Source organism: Pseudophryne corroboree, chromosome 3, assembly GCF_028390025.1.
Source record: "Pseudophryne corroboree isolate aPseCor3 chromosome 3, aPseCor3.hap2, whole genome shotgun sequence".
NCBI lineage: Eukaryota > Metazoa > Chordata > Amphibia > Anura > Myobatrachidae > Pseudophryne > Pseudophryne corroboree.
In genome coordinates, this window is record NC_086446.1 from 194,399,795 (window position 1) to 194,425,400 (window position 25,606).

Here is a 25,606-nt window from a genome sequence, read left to right on the forward strand (position 1 = left end):
GCACTTCTAGAGGTGCCACTTATAGGGTTTTTTTTTTAATGGGCTATGACTATCCGATGCTTGGCTCCGCCCCCTGCATCCGGACCTACATCATTAACAGCGGGAGGCACAGAGAGCGGTGCCTCCAAAACACATTGAAACTATTTTTAGTAGGTAAAAAATTATTAACATAATGCAAAGGTTAAAGTATATACTTATGACACAGAATATGTGTAATAAGTATCTTCTTTGTATTATTTTAATCATTGATGACAGGGAAGGCACTGCCTCCCCTGACTGCACATCCCTGATATATATACAGAATATATATATATATATATATATATATATATATATTGTAGAAAGTATTCATAATTCTAATTCTTATTAAATTGTCACATTATTTATATGACTATCTCATCAAGGGGTAGATGTACTAAGCCTTGGAGTGTGTTAAAGTGGGGAGAGATGGATTTTTAGATAATTTCAATCTAGAATGGATCATTCTCCATGCTATAGATGTTATATTTTTTAAACTATTATTCTTTATCTTTAACGGAAGAATTATAAAATTTGTGTATAGAAAAGAACTTAAGCTTATATTTGGGCTTAAGGCCTGTTCTATAAAAATACAGTAGTATATATATTTGTTTACCATGCAGTTCATGGTTATATGATAGTTAGCTGCCAGAGTGTAGTTTTTTATATATGATAAATTTACAATTGCTTATTTAATAGCGTATTCCATTGGATTACATGCCCTTTTTGTCACAAGTTCCAAGAAATATAATTTGTGTTCAGATCTGACAGTGGAGATACTCACCATCAAAAAGACACACCAATTATCTGACAGTGTAATGCAATAAGTTAAAGTGGCCATACACAGTGCTATTATCATCCCGATCAGAAAATTGTTTATTGTTGTTAAGATTTACTTCTTTATGGAGAAAACACAGCAAAGGTGAGCAACTGATGTCCAAGCTATATGTGTTTGGTCTTTGCCAAATGATTATTTATATGGAAATCATTTTTGCCAAAACCAGTCTCAGTGCAGGTATTACATTATCTAAATAACTCTAAACAATAAGTCCAATTCAGTTGATGCACTAACAAGACGACCTTCACACTACAAATAATGTTTTCATAGTGTACCATTACTCATTTTTCTAAAAACAAAAAGCAACATTTTTTTTGACCTTCACTGCTCGAAGTTCACTGAGATACGTCTAAAGCAATCGATAAACTCCCATATAAAAACCAATGCCATCTCTTTCATTATACAGTATTATTTGCTGCAGGCTCACATGTTGGTGAATTACTGATAGGGTATTCATTTTTTGTGACTGACTACAACCACTGAAATTGGTGAGTGTTGTGTACTGATGTTTAATTTACATTACTGATTCTTTTTATTATTTTTACATTTCTAAGCTTCATGTGTTTTAGGTGAGACATGATCCTGCACTTCCAATGCATGTCCTTTGTAGCTGCAATATTCCTGATATTGTTCTCTAAGGCTTTGTCAGATACATCACCCGTGTGTTCTGTGATACAAGGACTTCCAGGTCTCAATGGAAGAGATGGAAGAGATGGGGTCAATGGCTTAAAAGGGGATCCAGGTAAAGAAATACAGTACAAAACATTTGCATATTTATACATTGAAGATTGTTCTATAAAAAATGGGAAAAACATTTCTTTGCAAGCAAATTTATATTTTATACAAAAATTCAGGAATGACATTTTTTTTTTATAAAGATATTTGTTTTTAAACTATATACTTCATAAATGTTATTCATTATACCTAGAAATTAGTTACAATATATTTTAAAATCGTTAATGACAACAGAAACAAAATAAATGTCCAGGAAGTTGTGGTTGAGTTTTCATATTTATAATGTTGTTGTGTTATTTTTAACTAGCAATAATAAACTGGAAGCGAACCATATTTTTATATTATTTAAAGACTTGCAATTGCTGTGCATTTCATAATATAGTATTTTCCTTAGTTTGCATACAACAGAAATAGAATTGATCAAAAATATATGTGGCATTTTAATTTGTTAAAACGAATTCACTTGTGAAAAATGTGAGAACCTTTAAGCTTTTAACGTTTCTTACACTGGTGACTGTTATGTAGCGTGAAACACCTCTCTAACAACTGCTGAAGCTATATCTAACTGCAATGCAATATTTATATGGAGAAAGATGTGTATTAAACATTGCAGCTTAGCAATTACATCATTTACCATTGAATAAATGCATATTCAAATAAAATATTTAACTGCGGTTCATTGTTTTAAGTGTACAGTATATGCTGTCTTTAGATTCGCAGTCTATTAAACATAAACAAGATATACTGTAGTATAATGCACTATATGAATATAAAAGTAACAGTTTAAAATGGCAAAAATATATCCTTATTCAGGTCCCCCTGGGGCACAAGGAACACCAGGTATAAGAGGTGGTAATGGACCACCAGGAAAAGTAGGACCTAGTGGAAGTCCAGGAGATAAAGGTAACAGAGTCTGAATAATATAATCTTATGAATTAATTTATGGGAATAGCCATTTCATGTACATATTTATGGCTGTTCATTCCAAGGTGTTGTGCCTACATTTATATCTACAGGATGCCGGTGAAAGATTTCTTATACCAGCATGATCTGTCACTTTAAGACAAAATATCATATATCAATACTATTAATGTTTTTTTTGCTAAATTTAATATTCGGCTAATATTCTCTCTTTATCCAGGAACACCAGGTTTGAAAGGTGACAAAGGAGCCACTGGCAATATTGGAGCACCAGGTAAACACAGTACAGTATATTCAAAACAAATTCATAGCAATCAAATTTATGCTCTTAATAAAAATTCTGTGGCCATATATTGTGGACAGTAGATATGAGCAATGGCGCCGAGAAGAGGGGGTACTAATTACCCAGGCCCGTATTGCATGGAGGGTACAGAGAGGAGCCTGAGTCCATGCACCACGACCACCCTCTTTACCTGTCAGCCAGCAGCAGCCTCTTTCCCCAGCCCAGCACATGCTGCTGTGTGCTGATCTGCAGTAGGTACAGGGAGGCTGCTTAATATGAGGGTATACCAGGGGCGGATTGGTAAGCTGGGTCAGTATGCATGAAGAGTTTAGCAAAGGACAGCTCTCCCGAGTTTGGCGGCCGTGTGGGATGATAGCCGAACTCTGACTTTTTTTTAAACTAGCAATCATGTACAAGGCATGGTCTGACGGACTTAAATTACACAGTTCACAGATTACATGGACAAGAACCTACTAAGGTCACATGCATACCTGGGCTATATGATCAACTTTTGACCAGTGCAAACTAATATATATTAAATCCTAAAGCAAGAGGAAGAAGATGTGGTAAATGTTACATACATAGCACACACTAGTATACAGTATATACACACAATATAATATATAACATGTATGTTCCTGCACTCACATCGGAACAATAAACAACAGTGAGGTGCTCCCTAGTGGAGATCTCCCTAACAGGGTAGACCCACAATATTTAAACAAAAGTCCAACAGTGTGGAGGTGCACTCGTCGAGTTCAAACAGTCAGCGACTTCAATTTGTTCACAACAGCTTTATTTCAGTCTATATTCGGCTCATTAGGTCGACGTTTCGATCCTCATTCAGGGATCTTTCTCAAGACAGGCTTCGATTTACATACAATATTTTGAAAGCATCATATATTGATTATCAGAAAATCAATATGTCATGTTCAGACAATAAATGTGCTGTATGGTTTAGTCAGGCTTACTTCTAACAATTGTGGCTGTAGAGGGTGTCAGCATTTCTCACACTGTGGTGATTTCCTATGTTGTCTGAGTTGCCCCGTGATTGTGTGTCTAAGTAACCACACCAAATCCCGTTAGAAGTAAGCCTGACTAAACCATACAGCACATTTATTGTCTGAACATGACATATTGATTTTCTGATAATCAATATATGATGCTTTCAAAATATTGTATGTAAATCGAAGCCTGTCTTGAGAAAGATCCCTGAATGAGGATCGAAACGTCGACCTAATGAGCCGAATATAGACTGAAATAAAGCTGTTGTGAACAAATTGAAGTCGCTGACTGTTTGAACTCGACGAGTGCACCTCCACACTGTTGGACTTTTGTCACAATATAATATAGATATGGGATTAGGGACTGGTCTACTAAATTTGTTGGCAGGTCCCCATAGAATATAATAATAGAGCAGTGGAGTCCAGTCACTTAATTATTGAATGTCACCACTGCCTTATAGATGGAAAGTTGCTGTCCAATTCTCCGGTGCTTGGTATCTTTTCCATGAATTTATGATACCAGAGAAAAATTTCAGTTGATTAGCTCATTCCTAAAATGACTATTTATTTGATAAATACATATCAAAATTGCAAGGAATGAATCAATACATGCATATTTAACGTTATATGATCCATGTGATTACAAAGGAGTACAAGGTCTAAAGGGAGACAATAGTCCAACAGGTCCTGCAGGTACAGCAGGTGCTAATGGTGTAACAGGCGCTAATGGAGACAAGGGAGATTCAGAGAGATTGATTTTTCTTTGGTGAAAACAAATCCTGACTGATGATATCAAGTTTATTGTAAAGGTTTATTAAAGGACATTCTAAGATGATAAAATTTTCCACAAGTGTATTACATAAGTAAGACAGCGGTCTATTCATGAAGCAGTGAAAAGTGTGGAGAAGTGAGCCATTGGAGAAGTTGCCATGGCAACCAATCACCTTCTACGTATAATCTTAAAGAATGCATTTTATAAATGTTACCTCAACACTGATTGTTTTCCATGGGCAACTTCTCCACTGGCTCATCACTTCTCCACTCTTTTCACTGCTTCAAGAATATATCCCACAAAGATGTAAATGGCCTTTGCAGACTTTGAAAGATATGGGATATTAAATTAACATTATTATCTAAAAAAAATAATCACAAAGAGAGATAAATATCTCTTTTCCAGTGGCAGTTTCAGCGCAGTCCAAAATTCAAATAGGGGAGCCACACCAGCCGCCAGCGAGTCCCTGACAACAATGTTTGTAGTGGTTGGGGTGGCAGTTGTTGTGGCTCCCCTATTTGAATTTTGTACTGTGCTGCACCTGTCACTGGAAAAAATATATTTGTCTTATTAAATATTCCCAATGAGGTTTTGTATTTTACAAATAAAACCTAGTATATCTTTAATTTATTATATTTTAAATTAAAACAAATAGCCATCTGCATTTCAAACATGCATAAAAATAATGGATGGATGGATGGATGGATGGATGATCCGGTCTTTAGGTCAACTGCACTTACAGTAGGTCAACAATCATTAGGTAGACAACTATTGGTCGATATGCATTAGGTTGACATGGTCACTAGGACGACGTGGATAAGGTCGACATGGAAAACGGTCAACATGAGTTTTTCACCTTTTTTAATTGTATTAACTTTTTCATACTTTACGATCCACGTGGACTATGATTGGGAATAGTAACCTGCGCGAGCCACCTTGCCCGAAGCTTTGCTCGCCATGCAAGGGAACACAGTGCACTAACTGGGGTTCCCAGTCACTTTACAAAGAAAACGACACCAATTTAAAAAAAAAAAAAACTCACATCGACCTTTTCTATATCGACCTTGTTCATGTCGACCTAATTACCTTGTCGACCTAGTCACTGTAGACCAATAGTGGTCGACCTAGTTACTGTCAAACCTGTGATCCACACCCGATAGATAGATAGATAGATAGATAGATAGATAGATAGATAGATACCAGGGCCATTTCTAGCCAATTTGGCTCCCAGTGCGAGATTTAAAAATGCGCCCCCCCCCCCCATTCACATAAGAAAAAATGCGCCCCTCCCCCCCCATAGATATAAAGAGGAAAACCATGCGCTCCCGGCAAGGGGGCGTGATCTCGTTAAAATGGGCGTGGCTTTAAGATGGGCGTGGCCTCATCTGATCTCATCATCACGGCCACCACAGGATAAAAAAGTAAAAAAAGTCCTCATTTTACACATTACAGCAGACACGCGACCCCATTTTACACACCACGGCAGGCAAGTGTCCCCATTTTACACATTGCGGCAGGAAAGTGTCCCCATTTTACACATTACAGCAGGCAAGTGTCCCCATTTTACACATTGCGGCAGGAAAGTATCCCCATTTTACACATTGCAGCAGGCACGTGCCCCCATTTTACACAGTACGGCAGGCAAGTGTCCCCATTTTACACATTGCGGCAGGAAAGTGTCCCCATTTTACACATTACAGCAGGCTAGTATCCCCATTTTACACATTGCGGCAGGAAAGTGTCCCGATTTTACACATTGCGGCAGGCACGTGCCCCCATTTTACACAGTACAACTGGCAAGTGTCCAAATTTTACACATTGCGGCAGGCACGTGCCCCCATTTTACACATTGTGGCAGGCACGTGCCCCCATTTTACACATTGCGGCAGGCAAGTGTCCCCATTTTACACATTGCGGCAGGCAAGTGTCCCCATTTTACACATTGCGGCAGGCAAGTGTCCCCATTTTACACATTACGGCAGGCAAGAGTCCCCACTTTACACATTAAGGCAGACAGGTGTCCCCATTTTACACAATACGCAAGGCAAGAGTCCCCATTTTACACATTACGGCAGACAGGTGTCCCCATTTTACACTGTACGGCAGGTGGTGGGGGGAAGAGAGATAGAGGGAGAGGGGCTGACTTACATTTGAAGCGGTTCTTCCCTCTCTTCTGCCGCCTCTCCCTCGTCTGCGCGGCGTCGTCCGGCTTGGCTCCCCCTTCTCCCTCCTTCCGAGTGACCAGCTCGGGGAACGGGGTTTCGCGGAATGACGCAATTGCATCGTGACGTCACGACACAAACGCGTCATTCCGCGAAACCCCGCCCCCCAAGCTGGGCACTCGTGAGGAGAGGGGAGGGGGGATTTAGTGCTCAACAAGTGCCGTGGCGGGCGCCCCGTGCGGTTGCACGGCTCGCCGGCCACAAGAAACGGCACTGCACAGTACAACTGGCAAATGTACAAATTTTACACATTGCGGCAGGCACGTGCCCCCAGTTTACACATTGCGGCAGGCACGTGCCACCATTTTACACATTGCGGCAGGCAAGTGTCCCCATTTTACACATTGCGGCAGGCAAGTGTCCCCATTTTACACATTGCGGCAGGCAAGTGTCCCCAGTTTACACATTACGGCAGGCAAGAGTCCCCACTTTACACATTACGGCAGACAGGTGTCCCCATTTTACACAATACGCAAGGCAAGAGTCCCCATTTTACACATTCCGGCAGGCAAGAGTCCCCATTTTACATATTACGGCAGACAGGTGTCCCCATTTTACACTGTACGGCAGGTGGTGGTGGGGTGGAGGGAGGGAGAGAGAGGGAGAGGGGCTGACTTACATTTGAAGCGGTTCTTCCCGCTCTTAAGCCGCCTCTCCCTCGTCTGCGCGGCGCCGGCCGGCTTGGCTCCCCCTTCTCCCTCCTCCCGAGTGCCCAGCTCTGGGGGCGGGGTTTCACAGAATGACGCGATTGCGTTGTTGCACGGCTCGCCCGCTGCAAGAAACGGCACTGATAGATACTGTAGATAAATATATGATAGATATCTATGTGAAGTGATAATATCCATTTATATTCAGTGTCTGCTCTAGATTTATATGGCTACGGTTTTTTTTCACTGGATTTCAATTTTTAGATCCTGTTCTGGCAACGAAAGTCACAGACTTGGAAAACAAAATAGCTGCTCTGGAGAAGAGTCTTTCCTCGCTACAGAAAGGTAAATAAAATCATCACTATTTCTAATTATAGCTGCTCTAAAAAAATGCATTGGGTGGAGTCAATAACAATGTCACACCAAAAGCCTGCTGCAAGCCTAAGATCTAAGTGATTTTATTTCATAAAATAAAAAATATTACTGTTGCTTATAAAAGCTATGAAAATAAATTCCCTTCTAACAAACAATAAAGTCATTGTTTCCAGCTACAAGTGCTTTGTTTGTAGTTTTCATGCCACTATCCATAGCTAATTCTTTGGTACTTACCCCATATCTGCATGGTAAGCTGATTTCTAAGCTGCATGGGCCTGATTCAGATGCGGACAGAGATGTTATCACTGCTGCTTCCTTGGAAGGAAGCACCAGTGATAGCACTGTATGGTAATGTAGCAGGAGGAGTCTATTACAAGTAGAGATGATTCTCAGGGAACCGTCATCATCCTGCTGTCGGATTCTAGTGGGTTTTGGATTCCATATAAGGAGCCGCGCGTCACCGCCATTTTCACTCTGGCATTGGAGAGTGTAGCGTGAGGACGTGTCTCCATCCTCAGTGTCTGTGCGGGAGGGAAAGTCAGGAGGCGATTTCAGTGCTCTCTTGTGCTGCTCAGTCCAGTGTAGTGGTGCTGTGTTGTCCTGCATCAGTACAGTGGTAGTGTCTTGTGCTACATCAGTCCAGTCAAAGTGGTGGTGTCCTCTGCTGCCATATGTCCAGTGCTGCTGTATAAGGCCAGTCCAGTGGTGCTGTGTTGTCCTGCATCAGTACAGTGGTAGTGTCTTGTGCTGCATCAGTCCAGTCACAGTGGTGGTGTCCTCTGCTGCCATATGTTCAGTGCTGCTGTATAAGGCCAGTCCAGTGGTGCTGTGTTGTGCTGCATCAGTCCAGTGGTGGTGTATTGTGCTGCATCAGTCCAGTCACGGTGGTGGTGTCCTCTGCTGCCATATGTCCAGTGCTGCTGTATAGGTCCAGTCCATTGCAGTGGTGCTGTGTTGTCCTGCATCAGTCCAGTGGTGGTGTCCCTGTGCTGCTGTATATAATCATAATAATAATAATAATTTTATTTATATAGCGCTTTTTCTCCAATAGGACCCAAGGCGCTTAACAGATACATAGCATAATATAGTACAGAAAATAATGAAGTACATTTTCATAAAATACAGAAGCATGAAGATACTAAAAGGGACATTATGGAAATGCTTGAGTAAACAGGAAAGTCTTGAGTCTACTTTTGAAGGATCCTATAGTTGGGGCCTCTCGCACTGTGCGGGGAAGTGAGTTCCATAGAGTCGGAGCCACATGACTAAAAGCTCGACCCCCAGATGAATTACGGTAGATTCTAGGTACTGCTAAAAGTCCTTCATCTACAGATCGCAGTAATCGAGTGGGGCAGTATGGGGTCAGAAGCTGTTTCAGGTACCTTGGGCCTTGGTCATGTAATGCTTTGAAACTCAGTAAGCCAATCTTGAAGATGATTCGCCATCGTACAGGCAGCCAGTGAAGGGAGTAGAGGATGGGTGTTATGTGGCTAGACCGGGGCTGGTTGGTTAATAGCCTGGCAGCTGTGTTTTGCACCAGCTGTAAGCGCTGCAATTCTTTTGCTGGTAGACCAAGGTAGAGGGCATTACAGTAGTCACTCTAAACAAGATGATACAACTGCATGTATGACTTTTGGCATATCATCTGAGGGAATCAAGTGCTTGATTCTGGCTATGTTCCTCAGGTGAAAGAATGAGGATTTGATTGTGGCTGATATCTGATGTTTAAGTGTCAAGCCACCATCCAGGACAACGCCAAGATTCCGCACACGATCACTGGTCTGTAATTCTGAATCCCCTAGTGTAAATCCAGTTGGTTGGCTATGCTGCAGTCTTGTCCTTTGATGTTGCGGTCGTATCATAAGGACCTCTGTTTTATCCGGGTTCAGTCGCCGCCAACTGGCGCTCATCCACTCCAGTAGTTCAGCTAGACAGCCATTTAGGGTTGCTATTGGGTTATCAGTGCCCGGAGCAAAGGACAAGTACAGTTGTGTATCATCTGCATAGCAGTGGTAGACCAGGCCATGGCTCCTGATTATTTCGCCCAATGGGAGCATGTATACTGCAAAAAGCATGGGGGATAGTACAGAACCTTGTGGGACACGACATGGCAATGGCACTGGTGGTGATGAGTATAATCCAGATGATACTCTCTGTGACCTGCCTGTGAGAAATGATTTGAACCAGCTTAGGACTGTGCCATCCAGACCACAGAAATGTATCAGTCGCTCAATCAGAAGCCCATGGTCCACGGTATCAAATGCTGCCGAGAGATCCAGAAGGATTAATATTGAACAGTCACCTCTGTCTTTTGCCATCAGAAGATCATTTAACACACACACCAGGGCTGTTTCAGTGCTATGTCTTCTCCTGAATCCTGATTGAAATGGATCATAAATATCATGGGTTGTCAGGCGGGTTTCCAGTTGATTTGCAACGACTTTCTCAATAACCTTTCCGAGGAAAGGAAGGTTTGATACCGGTCTGTAGTTGGTCATGCAGTCGGGATCTAAATTAGGTTTTTTAAGAAGCGGTCTAACAATTGCTTCCTTTAGGGGTCCAGGAAAAATGCCTGTCTGCAAAGAGCATTGAACAATTTTTGTAAAGACAGGACCAATTATATCCATACAACCTATTAGAAGCTTGTTTGAGGCTGGGTCCAGATCACAGGTGGTGGGATGCAAAATCCGAGCAATTTCAGCAGTGTCCTTTACATCCACTGGATCAAAGCTGGTCCATGAAGGCAGGTAGCTTATATTGGCAGGCTTTGTAGTTTGGCACTCCTTTGATGGCACTGTGGAGATTCCAGCACGGATGGTGGATATTTTATCTGCAAAGAAGTTTGCAAACTCGTTGCATCTTGCCTGGGAGAGGGTCTCATCAGTCTGCAGGCATGCTGGCTTGCAAAACATCTCCACTGTGCGGAAAAGTTGAGCTGGCCTATTGTTTGCTGCTGTGATCTCATTTGACAGGAACTGTCCAGTGGTACTGCCGTATATGTCCAATGATACTGCCGTGTATGTCCAGTGATACTGCAGCATAAATCCAGTGGTACTGGCGTATAAATCCAGTCTAGTGATACTGCCGTATAAATCCAGTGGTACCGGCGTATAAATCCAGTCCAGTGATACTGCCATATATGTCCAGTGGTACTGCCATATAATTCCAGTGATACTGCCGTATATGTCCAGTGGTCCTGCTGAAAAAGCCCAGTCCAGCGATACTGCCATATAATTCCAGTGATACTGCTGTATATGTCCAGTGGTACTGCCATATAAATCCAGTGGTACTGGCATATAAATCCAGTCCAGTGATACTGCTGTATGTGTCCAGTAATACTGCCGTATAAATCCAGTCCAGTGATACTGCCGTATATGTCCAGTGGTACTACCATATAATTCCAGTGATACTGCCGTATATGTCCAGTGGTACTGACATATTATTCCAGTGATACTGCTGTATATGTCCAGTGATACTGCCGTATAGATCCAGTGGTACTGGTGTATAAATCCAGTCCAGTGATACTGCCATATAAGTCCAGTGATACTGTCGTATATGTCCAGTGGTATTGCCGCATAAATCCAGTCCAGTGATACTGCCGTATAGATCCAGTGGTACTGGCATATAAATTCAGTCCAGTGATACTGCCATATAAGTCCAGTGATACTGCCGTATATGTCCAGTGGTACTGCCGTATAAATCCAGTCCAGTGATACTGCCGTATAAATCCAGTGGTACTGACGTATAAATCCAGTCCAGTGGTACTGCCGTATAAGTCCAGTCCAGTGGTGCTGCCATATAAGTTCAGTGGTGCTGTCCTGTGCTGTATATTATTTACTCCAAATAAAGGGGTAATTAATATTTAATCCAAATAATTTTTTACAGGGTTTGCCCTGTGTGGTGTAGAGGTATGCTTTCCTTTGCTGCATTTTGTTATATAACTTCAGAAAAATAATGGAGAACAAAAATTTGGAGGATAAAATAGCAAAGATCAAGAACCACTTCCTCCTACTGCTGCTGCCGCTGCTGTTGTTGCTGCTGGGAGTCGATCGTCATCCCAGAGGGGAAGTCGGAAAACCACTTGTACTACTTCAACTAAGCAAATCACTGTCCAAAAGTCCTTTGCATTGAAGATGAAATATGACAGCAGTCATCCTGTTGCAAAGTGGATAACTGAGGCCTTGACAGCTATGTTGGTGTTAGACGTGCATTCGGTATCTGCCATTAGTGTAGTGGGACTGCAGTGCCACTCCTAGATGGGCCAGGTGTTTGTGCCACACACTTCTGTCGCTTAGCTTAGTCATACAGCTACCTCATTGCACCTCTTTTTCTTCTTTGCATCATGTGCTGTTTGGGGACTAGTTTTTTTAAGTGCCATCCTGTCTGACATTGCAGTGTCACTCCTAGATGGGCCAGGTGTTTGTGCCGCACACTTGTGTCACTTAGCTTAGTCATACAGCCACCTCGGTTCAACCTTTTGGCCTAAAAACAATATTGTGAGGTTTAAGGTGTTCAGAATAGACTGGAAATGAGTGGAAATGAATGTTATTGAGGGTAATAATATCGTAGGATCAAAATTGCCCCCAAATTCTGTGATGTTAGCTTTTTTTTATGTTTTTAAAAAAATCATCCAGATCCAAAACCAAAACATGAAAGGGTGGTTTTGGCAAAACCAATCCAGATCCAAAACCCGAGCATAAAACCAGAACCAAAACCAGAATACAAAACACGAAAAGTGCCCGCTGCACATCTCTAGTTACAAGCAGACACCTCTTGCTGCAGTAGTGATCTGACCTGTGTCCTAGGATGCAGCATTGGATCTCTCTCCCATCATGGTGCTGCACAAGCTGCCCGTCCTACAATGGAGGTCCCCAGCCTCTTCTCCCCCTCCTAAATGGTGGAAACATGCCTCCATTTTCACAAACATAGGCCATCGCCACCCCCTCCCTGCCTCCAGACAGCAACAGACTGTCAATCACTGACACTCTGCTACCTACATGGCAGGACCCGTTCACGCAATAGAATGGGTCCTAGGCATGCGCAAATTACCAATAATCAGTACTTTGCGCATAATGTCGCACTTCCAACCACATCTCAATAACCCCACTAATGCTTCCAAATCTATTTGTCATTATGACACATACAATAATAACCAAACTGTTTTTCATTCAAATTAGTTAAATGAGACATTACAGTAGATATATGGCAGCTATAATTATCCTGTCTTTTACATTACATCAGTGCTGTAGAAGAGCTCTAATGTTCCCTGTTCCAGCCCCTCGGCCTCCCACCCTCCGCACATGTGATAATGTGACATCATAAGACAGGTGCCTGGGACCTGGGTGCTGGGCACATCAAGAGCAAACTCTGCCTCATACTGTAAGTCTTACACACGCCTAGTTATGGCCCTGCTTTGCATCATCTCATGCTCTTTTCTTGTACTCTTCCAGTCACATGCTTGTCTGGTTGCAGTGTAGCTCTATTTGTGATTATTGTTATTGTATGTGCTATTTTTATGGATGCTGTTTAGGCATTCCTAGTGAGATGAGTAAGTACTTTCTGACTTATGGCCTTGGTCTCACTCTGGTCTTTGTTTAACTACAGTATGATTAGAACCTAAACTGATGCTCAAACATCAGGTTTTCATCCTTGTTTTGTTAGAGATTTTTCTTGTTTTGTATGATGTTCTGTTTACAGATATCGCAGATATAACAGATTTCACAGATATTACAGGTGGCTTATTCTAACCTTGCTTACTAGTAACATGTATGTTGACATGAACAGCCATCTTGAAACTCAGCCTGTATGTACTTTAGTCACCATTATTCAAAAGCAACCAAGTGAGACTAACCTGAGATCACAATCTGTATGGATTCTTGATAAACCAGCCAACATCTACACTACACTGCTGTAAAACAGGATTTTAATACCTACCGGTAAATCCTTTTCTATAAGACCGTAGAGGATGTTGGGGTCATTCAAAGAACCATGGGATATAGACGGATCCGCAGGAGACATGGGCACTTTAAGACTTTACAAGGGGCGTGACCTGGATCCTCCCTCTATATCCCCCCCCAGACTCAGTTTAGGAACTGTGCCCGGAGAGATGGACATTACAAGGAGAGGAATTATTAACAAGGTGAGCACTACCAGCTCACGCCATATAATATGCCGAGAACATGGCATTCAACAGAAACCACTGTCAACGGACATGAACAAAACTTCAGCAACAAGCTGAAGAAACCAACACAACTTGTGTGTAACCAGAACTAACTGCAGATACAGTACGCACTGGGACGGGCGCCCAACATCCTCTACGGACTCATGGAAAAGGATTTACCGGTAGGTATTAAAATCCTGTTTTCTATTACGTCCTTGAGGATGTTGGGGTCATTCAAAGAACCATGGGATGTACCAAAGCTCAGTAACGGGCGGGAGAGTGCAGATGACTCTGCAGCACCGATTGACCAAACTTAAGGTCTTCATCTGCCAAGGTATCAAATTTGTAAAACGTAGCAAATGTGTTTGACCCCGACCAGGTAGCAGCTCCGCAAAGTTGTAAAGCCGAGACACCCCGGGCAGCCGCCCAGGACGAGCCCACCTTCCTAGTGGAATGGGCCTTTACCGATTTCGGTAACGGCAATCCTGCCGTAGAAGAGCCTGCTGAATAGTCTGACATATCCAGCGTGCAATGGTCTGCTTGCAAGCAGGACACCCAATCTTGTTGGAAGCATATAAGACAAGCAGAGACTCTGTTTTCCTGATTGGAGCCGTTCTGGCAACATAAATCTTCAAAGCTCTGACCACATCCAGAGCCTTGTCCTCAGCCAAAGCGCCAGTAGCCACTGGCACCACAATAGGCTGATTGATATGAAAGGAGGAAACCACCTTTGGCAGAAATTGTTGTCTAGTTCTCAATGCTGCTCTATCTTCATGAAAGATTAAATAAGGGCTCTTGTGAGACAAGGCCTCCAACTCAGACACGCGTCTTGCGGATGCTAAGGCTAATAAAATAGCAACCTTCCACGTGAGGAATTTCAATTCCACTTTACGCAAGGGTTCAAACCAATGTGATTGAAGGAAAGCTAAAACCACATTTAGGTCCCAAGGTGCCACTGGGGGCACAAAGGGAGGTTGTATATGCAGGACCCCTTTCACAAAGGTCTGCACCTCAGGAAGTGAGGCCAATTGTTTCTGAAAGAAAATTGACAATGCAGAAATCTGCACCTTTATGGAGCCTAATTTAAGGCCCGCATCCACTCCATTTTGCAGAAAATGGAGGAAACGTCCAAGGTCAAATTTCTCCACAGGAGCTGACTTGGATTCGCACCAGGAAACATATTTCCTCCAAATACGGTGATAGTGCTTTGACGTCACAACCTTTCGAGCAAGAATAAGGGTAGGGATGACTTCATCAGGAATACCTTTTCGGCTTAAAATCTGGCGTTCAACCGCCATGCCGTCAAACGTAGCCGCTGTAAGTCTTGATAGACGAATGGCCCCTGCCGTAGTAGGTCCTCGCGAAGAGGAAGAGGCCAAGGATCTTCTAACAGTAAGGACTGAAGATCTGGGTACCAAATTCTCCTTGGCCAGTCTGGGACCACAAGGAGCGATGGAACTTTTGTTCTTTTTAGAATTCTCAGCACTCTTGGAATGAGAGTCAGTGGAGGGAATATGTACACTGACGGAAACACCCAAGGTGTTGACAGGGCATCCACTGCCGCTGCTTGAGGGTCCCTGGACCGGGAACAATACTTCAGAATCTTCTTGTTGAAGTGAGAAGCCATCATGTCTATGTGGGGAACGGGATGCAGTCAGTTTACCTCCAATCAAAATCCCGACATTCAAAATCCCGACACCAATTGACCGATGGTCAAAATCCCGACAAGGGAAAAATCCCAACATGGACAAAATACCGACATTTAAAATACCGACAAGGTCAAAATACCGACATGTAAATTGCAGACAGGTCAAAATACCGACATCAGTTTTTCATGATTTTTTTCATTGAAACCGACTTGTTCATACTTTACCATCCCAGTGGACCTGGAGGGGGAATATAATAGTGTGCCGAGCACAGCGAGGCACCGTGCCCAAAGCATGGCGAGCGCAGAGAGCCATGCGAGGGGACGCGGTACACTGTATATGGTGTCCATGTTGACTTATGTCGACATACACACAAAAAACAACAAAAAACGCATGTCTGTATTTTGACCTGTCGGCATTTTACATCTCGGTATTTTGACCTTGTCGGTATTTTAAATGTCGGTATTTTGTCCATGTCGGTATTTTGACCTTGTCGGTATTTTGACCATCGGTCAATTGGTGTCTGGATTTTGAACGTTGGGATTTTGATTGGAGGTATTTCATACCGATCCCTGGGGAACACCCCAGAGACTTGTCACCAGTGTGAATACCTCTGAGTGGAGGCTCCACTCTCCTGGATTCAGATCGTGTCTGCTGAGGAAGTCTGCTTCCCAGTTGTCCACACCCGGAATGTATATTGCGGTCAGAGCGCTTATGTGCCTCTCCGCCCAGCGAAGAATCTTTGTGGCTTCTGCCATCACCGCTCTGCTCTTTGTGCCACCTTGGCGGTTTATGTAAGCTACTGCCGTGATGTTGTCTGACTGGATCAGGACCGGCAGGTTGTGAAGCAGATGATCTTCTTGTAGAAGGCCGTTGTAAATGGCCCTTAGTTCCAGAATGTTTATGTGAAGATGAGTCTCTTGAGCTGACTATCTTCCCTGGAAGGTCACCCCCTGAGTGACCGCCCCCCACCCCCGGAGACTTGCATCCGTGGTCACTAGGATCCAGTCCTGGATCCTGAACCTGCATACCGCTAGGAGGTGGGAGCTGCTGAGCCACCACAGGAGTGATATCCTGGTGTTGGGAGAAAGAACTATCTTTCTGTGTATATGAAGGTGGGACCCCGACCATTGGTCCAATAGGTCCCCCAGAAAAACCCTGGCATGAAACCTCCAGAATTGGAGGGCTTCGTATGCCGCAACCATCTTCCCCAGTAATCGAATGCATTGATGAATGGAGACAGATTTTGGTCTTAGTAGGAGTTTTACTAGACTCTGAAGTTCCAACGCCTTTTCCAAGGTGAGGAACACTCGCTGCTGGACAGTGTCCAGAATCATGCCCAAAAACGCCAACCGCGTTGTCGGGGTTAACTGTGACTTTGGCAGGTTTAAAAGCCAGCCATGACGCTGCAGGATGGACAGTGACAGTGCAATGTCCCATAGCAATTTGTCCTTGGACTTCGCCTTTATCAGGATATAGTCCAAATACGGGATAACTGTAACATCTTGCTTTCTGAGGAGTACCAGCATTTCTACCAGGACCTTGGTGAAAATCCTCGTAGCCGTGGCCAGGCCAAACGGCAACGTCTGAAATTGGTAGTGAGCATCCTGAATTGCAAATCTCAGGTACTTCTGATGAAGGGGAAAAATGGGGACATGGAGGTAAGCATCCTTTATGTCCAACGATACCATAAACTCCCCCTCCTCTAGACTGGAGATCACTACTCTGAGAGACTCCATTTTGAATTTGAATTTTCTCAGGAAAAAATTCAGAGACTTCAGGTTGAGGATGGATCTTACCGATCCGTCCGGTTTTGGTACTACAAACAGGCTTGAATAAAACCCCTCCCTGTGTTGTTCCGGGGGAACCGGTATAATGACCAGATTTAGATTTTGGCTTAATTTTTGTATCGCCCCACAGACTAGAGCTCTGTCTGGGCTGAAGCCGGCAAGGCTGATTTGAAAAAACGTCGTGGGGGGGGGGGGTCTAGAAATTCCAGCTTGTACCCTTGGGTCACAATTTGCAACACCCAAGGGTCCAGGTTCGAGCTAGCCCAAACCTGGCTGAACAACTCTCCAGAAGCGCCCCCACTGGAGTGGTCTCCTGAAGGGGAGACTCGGCGTCATGCTGAGGATTTAGCAGAGGCCGGGGAGGACTTTCCTCTACCTCTGCCTCTATGGGCAAGAAAGGAATTACCATGGCCTCTCCTATATTTGTTGGGCCGAAAGGACTGCATGTTATAGTGCTGCATTTTCTTCTGTTGCGCAGGAACATAAGGTAAATAGGTCGACTTGCCGGCGGTAGCTGCCGACACTAACTCAGTAAGACCATCACCAAAAAGTTCACCACCCTTAAAGGGTAGTGCCTCCATATTTCTATTGGAATCCACGTCAGCATTCCACTGGTAAGTCCAAAGGGCTCGCCTAGCTGCAATGGACATAGCATTCACTTTAGCACACAGCAAGGTAGCGTCTCTAGCAGCCTCCTTTAAGTACGCAGCTGCATCTCTGATATAACCCAGTGTCATCTGGGCAGGATCTTTATCTATGGTATCCCAACCGGCAGATAAATCATCAGCCCACTTCTCAATGGCGCTACACACCCACGCAGACGCAATTACTGGTCTGAATGGCGTCCCTGTAGTAGTAAAAATAGCTTTTAAAGTAGCCTCCTGCCTACGGTCAGCCGGCTCCTTAAGGGTAGTCGACCGAGCCGCAGGGAGAGCTACCTGTTTGGATAAGCGCGCCAGGGCTTTGTCAACCGTGGGTGGCGTCTCCCACTTTTCCCTGTCAGCAGCGGGAAAGGGGTACACTGCAGGATTTCTTTTAGGGATCAAGAATTTCTTATCAGGGGTATTCCAAATACTCTCACACAGAGAGTTCAACTCAAAACTGGGAGGAAACGTAACAGCGCGTTTCTTCTCGCCGTACATGAGGAACCTAGTTTCAGGTGTAAACGGGTCCTCATTAATGTTCAAAACCTCTTTAATTGGCGCAATCATATACTGAATACTCTTAGCCAACTTAGGATCTAATCTAGAATCCGCATAGTCGACATTGGCATCTGAGTCCGTGTCGGTACCAGTGTCGGCTAACTGGTCAATATTACGTTTAAGGGATCCCTCAGGGTCCTGTAATAAATGCATTTCTGACTGTGATTGAGCAAATTGCTGACTTAATAGAGAGACATTTGCATTTAAAACACTTAATGTAGACACCCAGTCGGTAGTCGGCTGTGCCGACAACGGGACCCCAACACTGTAGGTGTCCCCAACAAGTTATCCCCCAGGGAGGAAAACTCTGCCTCAGACATATTCATAACCCACAGACAGCTCACAACACACAGCCTGTTAGAAAAACAAAGGGAGATAGCCAGCACACACCCCAGCGCCAAATAAGCAGGTCTAAAATATCCTTAGATATTGTAGAGCTGCGGCGCTAAGCAAATAAATAACAATTATGCCTCCCCCTGCATGTTAGCAATCCCCTGGTACTTGCTGCTTGAAGAAGGACCCAGCGGTGCAATGTGGAGGAGGAAATGGCGCCAAGTGAGCTGAGGGGACGAAGCTCCACCCCCAAAATGGCGCGGCTCCGTCTTGCATTTTTAAAAAAATATTTATCTTGGCGGGGGTATTGTACAGTGCCCAGGCACTGTACCCATTCATGCCAGCCAACATTTTGAGGTCCTTATTGCTCCCCAGGGCGCCCCCCCAGCACCCTGCACCCTGCGGTGTACACAGTCCGGGAGCCAGGCGCGTAATGCACACTGCGCGGTACCTCTTATATGCTGTCTTTCTGAAGAGAAGTTTTCTTTTCCTCTTATACTCACCTGTCTTCTGACTGAAGAGGGGGGACGGCAGGCTGTGGGAGGGAGCATCCAGGAGCGCCCGGCGATCGTCTCCCCTCAGGAGCTGAAGGCATCCTGTCAGCAGCAGCAGAGCCCTTAAACTCAATAGAAGTGGGTCTAGACTGCTCTCCCCTCTTTCCCACGAAGCAGGGAGTCTGTAGCCAACAGATCTCCCCAAAATAAAAAAACCTAACATTAAGTCTTTTCAGAGAAACTCTAGGAGCTCCTCTCAGTGCCAGCCATCTCGCAGGGCACATTTTCTAAACTGAGTCTGGGGGGGATATAGAGGGAGGAGCCAGGTCACGCCCCTTGTAAAGTCTTAAAGTGCCCATGTCTCCTGCGGATCCGTCTATATCCCATGGTTCTTTGAATGACCCCAACATCCTCAAGGACGTAATAGAAAATAAGTATCAGCAAATATAAGACAATAAACAGTGTGAAGAAAAAACAACAGTGGTTTATTGAACGAAATGGGTTATAAACAGTTCAGCACACTTCTGTTATCCAATTCCACATGACAATTCCCACCAGACTCCTGACAGAACATTACTTCTTAGTCAAGGAGATAAATCTAGTATAATGGGTCCCATAGCAGAGCCCTGGCAGAAAGTCACTTCTTTGCCGAGGGTCAAAGAATCTCCCTTCAGCTCTCTGGGTAGATCTACTTATACCCCCAGAAGCTTCATATTGTAGGGGTGTGTTTGACTTCTTTGTCTAAGGAACTTAAAAAATTGAAATACAAAACATATTCTAATCAAGGTGATTACATCAGCCAAAGAACCCCACTGTCTGGCCAGCTTACTGTTGGACAATAGGGAGTAAACAAAAAGGGACAATGGTACCTTATATGACTCAACCTTTGAGTGTCCACTGTGGTATTAGTAAACAATAAGACACTAGGTCTAACATGAATACTTTACCTAAAGTGTAACAGATAACAACACAAATGCATATATTAACAATATTAAGGTTGATTTAAACACAATATTGGGTGAGCAGCAATGGATATGTATGAAGAATGAACAAACAGTTGAATTGAATGTATAGGGATATGGGAATAAAAAGTACATATTTGACATGGTAAATGAGGCATACAAATGGAGCCATGCTAATCGTAGCTCCGTCTGTGACTAGGCGCGTCTGGACACTGTGAGCATCTCCATCTGGTCAGGCGCGTGCGCCCAGACAGAGACACTCAGAATGGGAAGCATCTCTGTGCACTCCCAGCGTTACTAGGCGGACGGATCGCCTAGTCACGCCGGGAGTACACATTTGCAATGGGGCCGCTATAGATAAGAGCGGCTCCATCTGTAGCTATATTAATTGTCACAGACCACTCATTTCCTCACAAACCGCATATTCTCCCTGAATCCTAAATCAGCTCCTGTGCTAATAGCTTTTGAGTTTAACAATTCCAGTTATATACACATATATTTTATTTGGAAATTGAGAATCTTTTTTTTTCTCTCCTTTGGTACTACTAAAATTGCTAAATTGCCCCACCTTGATTTACTATTGTTACATAATCTGGGGCACACAAACCAGCAGGTTAGAAATTATTCTTGCATTTTCCAACCCTGGGGTCTGTTTACTAAGCCTTGGTTGGAGATAAAGTCCCTGGAGATAAAGTACCAGCCAACCAGCTCCTAACTGTCATTTTTCAAACACAGCCTGCAAGATGGCAGTTAGGAGCTGATTGGCTGGTACTTTATCTCCGTCCACCATATCTCCATCCAAGGCTTAGTAAATAGACCCCACTGTCGGTTAGCTGTTTTTCTGCATCTCTCATGACCAGCCTTGGACTAGCTATGACTATAGCCGGGGGAATCTCACTTTCTTTGCAGTAGAAACTGGTCATGCAATATAAAAGAGGGGCTGGTTGAACACCTCTAATAATGCAAACTACGCTTCATGCTGTATCTTCTTACAATAATTATGATCTGCAATTCTGTACTACAAAAAAGGATCACATGAAGGTTATTCTATTCTTTGCTAGAAAACTATTACTCCGCCTATTTCCTCCATCTGTGGAGCTGATTCTGAGTTGGGTGGATCTCTGTGCATGGATACTAATGCTAAGTTGGATCTGTCTTTATGGTAAATTCGGCATTTCAGGGAAGGAACTGAGGGCATCAATGCAAATGCACAGAACTGCCCTGGCTTGTGGGAGTGTCATGGACATGTATCAAAAGTTCAGTACTGAGTCATGCACATGGGGAAGGGAATCCTGCTTCTGATGGGTTTCATGCACTTAACATTGAACTGGTACAAGTGCATATAATTATGAAGATTGCAGTGGCTGATGTGAAATAAATGGGCAGCACACTGCAGGTGTAAACAGGACTGGATTAAAGGAGCAGGAACAGGGATGGTCGTGTCCGGGGCCTCCACATATTTGGGCCCCTCACAGAGTGCTATTTTAACTCGCTCCATGTAGATGCAGTCTCATGGAATAGTGAAGTTAAATCCTTCACACAGACACAGAGCCTGTTGCTCTGGCACTACCCCTGCTGCTCTGGGACGTTCATCCAGATAGAGGGTGTGTGTGTTGTGAGGGTGTGTGTGTAAGTCATAGGGGGGGTGTCAGGGGTGTTTGACAGCATACATAGTAGAGGGGGCACCCACACAACTTTATTGCCCCTGGGCCCCCACCTGTTTAATCCGATCCTGGGTGCATGTACCCCTGCATTAGCCCTATGGAATCCTGCATTAGCATTATTGAGTAAATATGGCTTTCTGCAGCTGCCCTCAGTACAGCCACTTTGAAAGCAATCGAGAATCAGTCCCTGTATGTGAAAAGTTCTCCTCTGCTCATACCCAATAGCACCCATTCTGCTCCACATGCCTGTGCATTCCTGCTGTAAATCTAGGAACACTTGCACCAGTTGAGGAGCTTGGATGTTCCAAAGCAGCATTTGCACTGTGGACCCCCCAATACTGTGATATTCAGATGACTAACAAAACTTTTCTTTATGCCACTGTCATACATCCAAAGTGTATAAATACGAATGAACCTTTGTTTGTTTTATTAAGTTAATGAAAATTCTGTCTTTTCTGTAACAGTGGCCTATTTCCAAAGTGGAGTGGTAACATCAGGAAACAAAATTTATGTCCCAAATGGATTGGAAGGTAATTACGACACTACCCTAGCCACCTGCCGTGGAGCACAAGGAACGCTGCCAACTCCTTTAAATAGGTTTGAAAATGATGCCTTACAACAGCTAGTAAAGGCAAGAGGCAAGATGATATTTCTTGGCATGAATGATGAAAATGTGGAAGGTTCCTTTGTCTATCTCAATGGCAACCACATTTCTTATAAGAATTGGTACCAAAAAGAACCAAATGGAGGACGAGGTGAAAACTGTGTACAAATGTATGAAAATGGACAGTGGATTGATATCACCTGTAATCAGAGAAATTTGATTGTATGTGAATTTTAGAAGTATTTCTGTATGACATTTTTCATGCCTGCATATGAAAACTGAGGATTTTTAAATGTACAAATCTCCATCCTTGTACTCGAGCTATACTCGGGAATAGACTGAATTAACACAGTTATCATTCCATCTTTATTTGTAGACTATAAATTCTGTGCAATGTCAAAATTAAAGGAGAACTTGAAAATGTATCACTGGAATTTTGTACTTCTGCGAAATTACCTGATGATATGAACAAAATCTTCTGCAGCTTTGTTCAACTATATAAACTCTCAATAAAGACTTCTGAACCATTATCATATATTTTTCTTACAGTATGTCCTCCTTTGCACAGTAGATCACAATATGGAATTTCTAAAAGAATGATGCCACCACATTATACTCTTGTACAGTGTTGTAGGTACTATGACTACAAATTGATCTATTTTATAGCATAAAAAATACTCAACACTGAATGGCTATTACATGGATTGTGTTGGCCTTACACTATATAGACTGCTGGAGTACACTTGATGGTGGGATAGGTTCAATCATAACCCACTGGTTTGATACAAATTACAGTAAGTCTCTCAAGTACAGACATTGGAAAAAAAATAGTCTGTTACTCAGGGCCGGAGCTTCCACTAGGCAGCTTTAGGCAGCTGCCTAGGGGCGCCGGGACCTGAGGGGGCGGCCTGCTACAGCTACCTGAAAAAATTAACGCGGTCCTACCTCTCACAGCTGTGGCAATCCCCCCAGCACGCTTATCTTACAGTAGCCACAACTGCCAAGCTCCCGTATTGCAGCCTCCAGCTCCGCCTCCACTCGGCACAGGCAGTAACTTTGACAGCTCCTGGAGTCTTGACATGCGGTGCTGCTCTTCATTACAGGCTCTTTCAAAGACTACTCAGTCCCAACTCTGCAAAACCGCCTGCTGGTAAGGTGGCTGCACAGTGCACTCTCTGCATTTGAAAGGAAGGAGGGGAAGAGCAGCAGTCGGGGGAGGTAGATGAGCAGAAGCATGCACACAGATGGTGGGGGGAATAGAACAGCAGACATTTAACAGAGTGGGAAGGGTGTGAGAGCAGCAGGCACCCGCAGAGACTGGGAAGATGGGGAGAAAAGAGCAGCTATGCAACAGACTGGGGGGTGGGGGAGAGTAGCAGCATGGCTTTCACCTGAAGGGCGGCTAGGGGGAAGGGGTAGTAGGCAGAAGTTTTGCCTAGGGTGCTGAAAAACCTTGCACCGGCCCTGCTGTTACTGTAAGTTCCATATCAAATTTTACACTTAAAACATTATTATTAATTTACAGTAAATGAATCTGATATTACAATTTAAACAGTGAGCAGAAAAATAACTATATACATGGGGCATTCCTCAGTCTCCATGGCTAGCCGAGGCTCCCCAGACACATCAGAGTCTAAGTAACCAGCACCCATCTCACCTGCTCTATATGGCCCTAAGTAAAAGTATTGTTTTAATTTATTCCTGAATTTAAGGGTAATCTGTGTTCCTTTTGAAAGTCTCGGCCCACATAAGTGTATAAGTTTACTTATCACTGATCTGTATGTGTGGGCTAATTTTAAGGGATGATATAAAAATACCAGCAGTCACTATCCTGACCATCAGAATGCCGACAGCGCCATCCCAGCAGTCAAATCCCGGGAAAGTATTTTAACCCTAACCACCCCCCCACGCATTCGCTCACTAACCCTGCCCCAAGTGTCTAACCCCAGTACTTGTCAGGATTTTGACTGTCGGGATGCCGCTATCGATATTCTGACTATATGAATCATGACTGCCGGGATCCTGACAACATTGCCTTGGAAATTTTTTGCCACTTTGAAAAAACATCCGAGATCTGTCGACAGCCCACATCTCCGGCAAACTCTGCCCCTATTAAATATGCCCCTTGGAGAGTGATAAAGTTGAGAGAGATAAACTACCAAGCAATCATCTCCTAACATCCATTTTTTTCAAACAGTCTGTATCATGACAGTTAGGAGCTGATTGGTCGATACTTATCTCTCACTCTCTCTATTTTAACCATTCTCCAAAGCTTAGTACATCTCCCCTATGTCATGTCATAACTTGCTTGTTATACCAGATGTACAATGTTCTTGTACACATTAGTCTGTTACATACTGTACAGTCTGCAAGCTTAATATACAGTAAACAATGCATTGATCTCTTAGAATGTTTCCCAGTGAATAATATAAGAAAACTGCATACCTAAGCAGATTTATTGATACTTTTCTATTGTTTCTCATTTTTCATAGTTAGATGATACAAAAAATAATTTGATGGAGTTTACATTTTACATTTTTATTTTTCCTTTGAAATAGAAAATAAGAATTAAAAAAGACAGGAGAGTTTTAATTGTATATATCACTTTTATTCTAAATGTTTAATTATTCTCTAAAACTAAGTGAAAATTGGAAGATAGAGTATTACAATGAGCCTATTACTTATTCTATACTACACATAAAACTACATATTACCAATATAAGAAGGGGATCTGGTCAGAATCCCAGTGGTTGGGACCCCGGCACATATGAATCGATACAGTAGTAACAATGGAAGCAGCAATAAATAACATCACAGTGTGAGTACATTTTTACAATATAACAAAAAGAACAAAAGAAACAAAAACAAAAGAGAAAAAAGAAGGGGGAATAATACAAAAGAAGGGGGGTTAAGTTAAGGGATAAGGGTTGGCTCAG

At 43.3% G+C, this 25,606-nt stretch overlaps 2 protein-coding genes across 2 annotated transcripts in view; both read left to right on the top strand.

Annotated features, from left to right (window-relative positions):
* Positions 1-25,606, top strand: part of LOC135055101 (pulmonary surfactant-associated protein D-like) — a 455,316-nt gene that overhangs the window by 204,204 nt on the left and 225,506 nt on the right. The gene's annotated exons all lie outside the window — the stretch shown is intronic.
* LOC135057584 (pulmonary surfactant-associated protein D-like) lies at positions 1,271-23,200 on the top strand. The gene is made up of 6 exons (XM_063963419.1): positions 1,271-1,344; positions 1,426-1,598; positions 2,405-2,494; positions 2,733-2,786; positions 7,705-7,785; positions 22,531-23,200. Exons 2-6 carry the CDS (start codon positions 1,433-1,435, stop codon positions 22,905-22,907), a joined length of 768 nt encoding a protein of 255 aa, XP_063819489.1. The 5' UTR covers positions 1,271-1,344; positions 1,426-1,432; the 3' UTR covers positions 22,908-23,200.

What these genes read in the sequence shown, in the direction of transcription:
- LOC135057584 (XM_063963419.1), top strand. Translation starts at nt 1,433, where the DNA reads ATGATCCTGCACTTCCAATGCATGTCCTTTGTAGCTGCAATATTCCTG. An exon ending in TGGAAGTCCAGGAGATAAAG is followed by an intron (nt 2,495 to 2,732) that starts GTAACAGAGTCT and finishes CTCTTTATCCAG; the next exon opens with GAACACCAGGTTTGAAAGGT. An exon ending in TCTTTCCTCGCTACAGAAAG is followed by an intron (nt 7,786 to 22,530) that starts GTAAATAAAATC and finishes TTTCTGTAACAG; the next exon opens with TGGCCTATTTCCAAAGTGGA.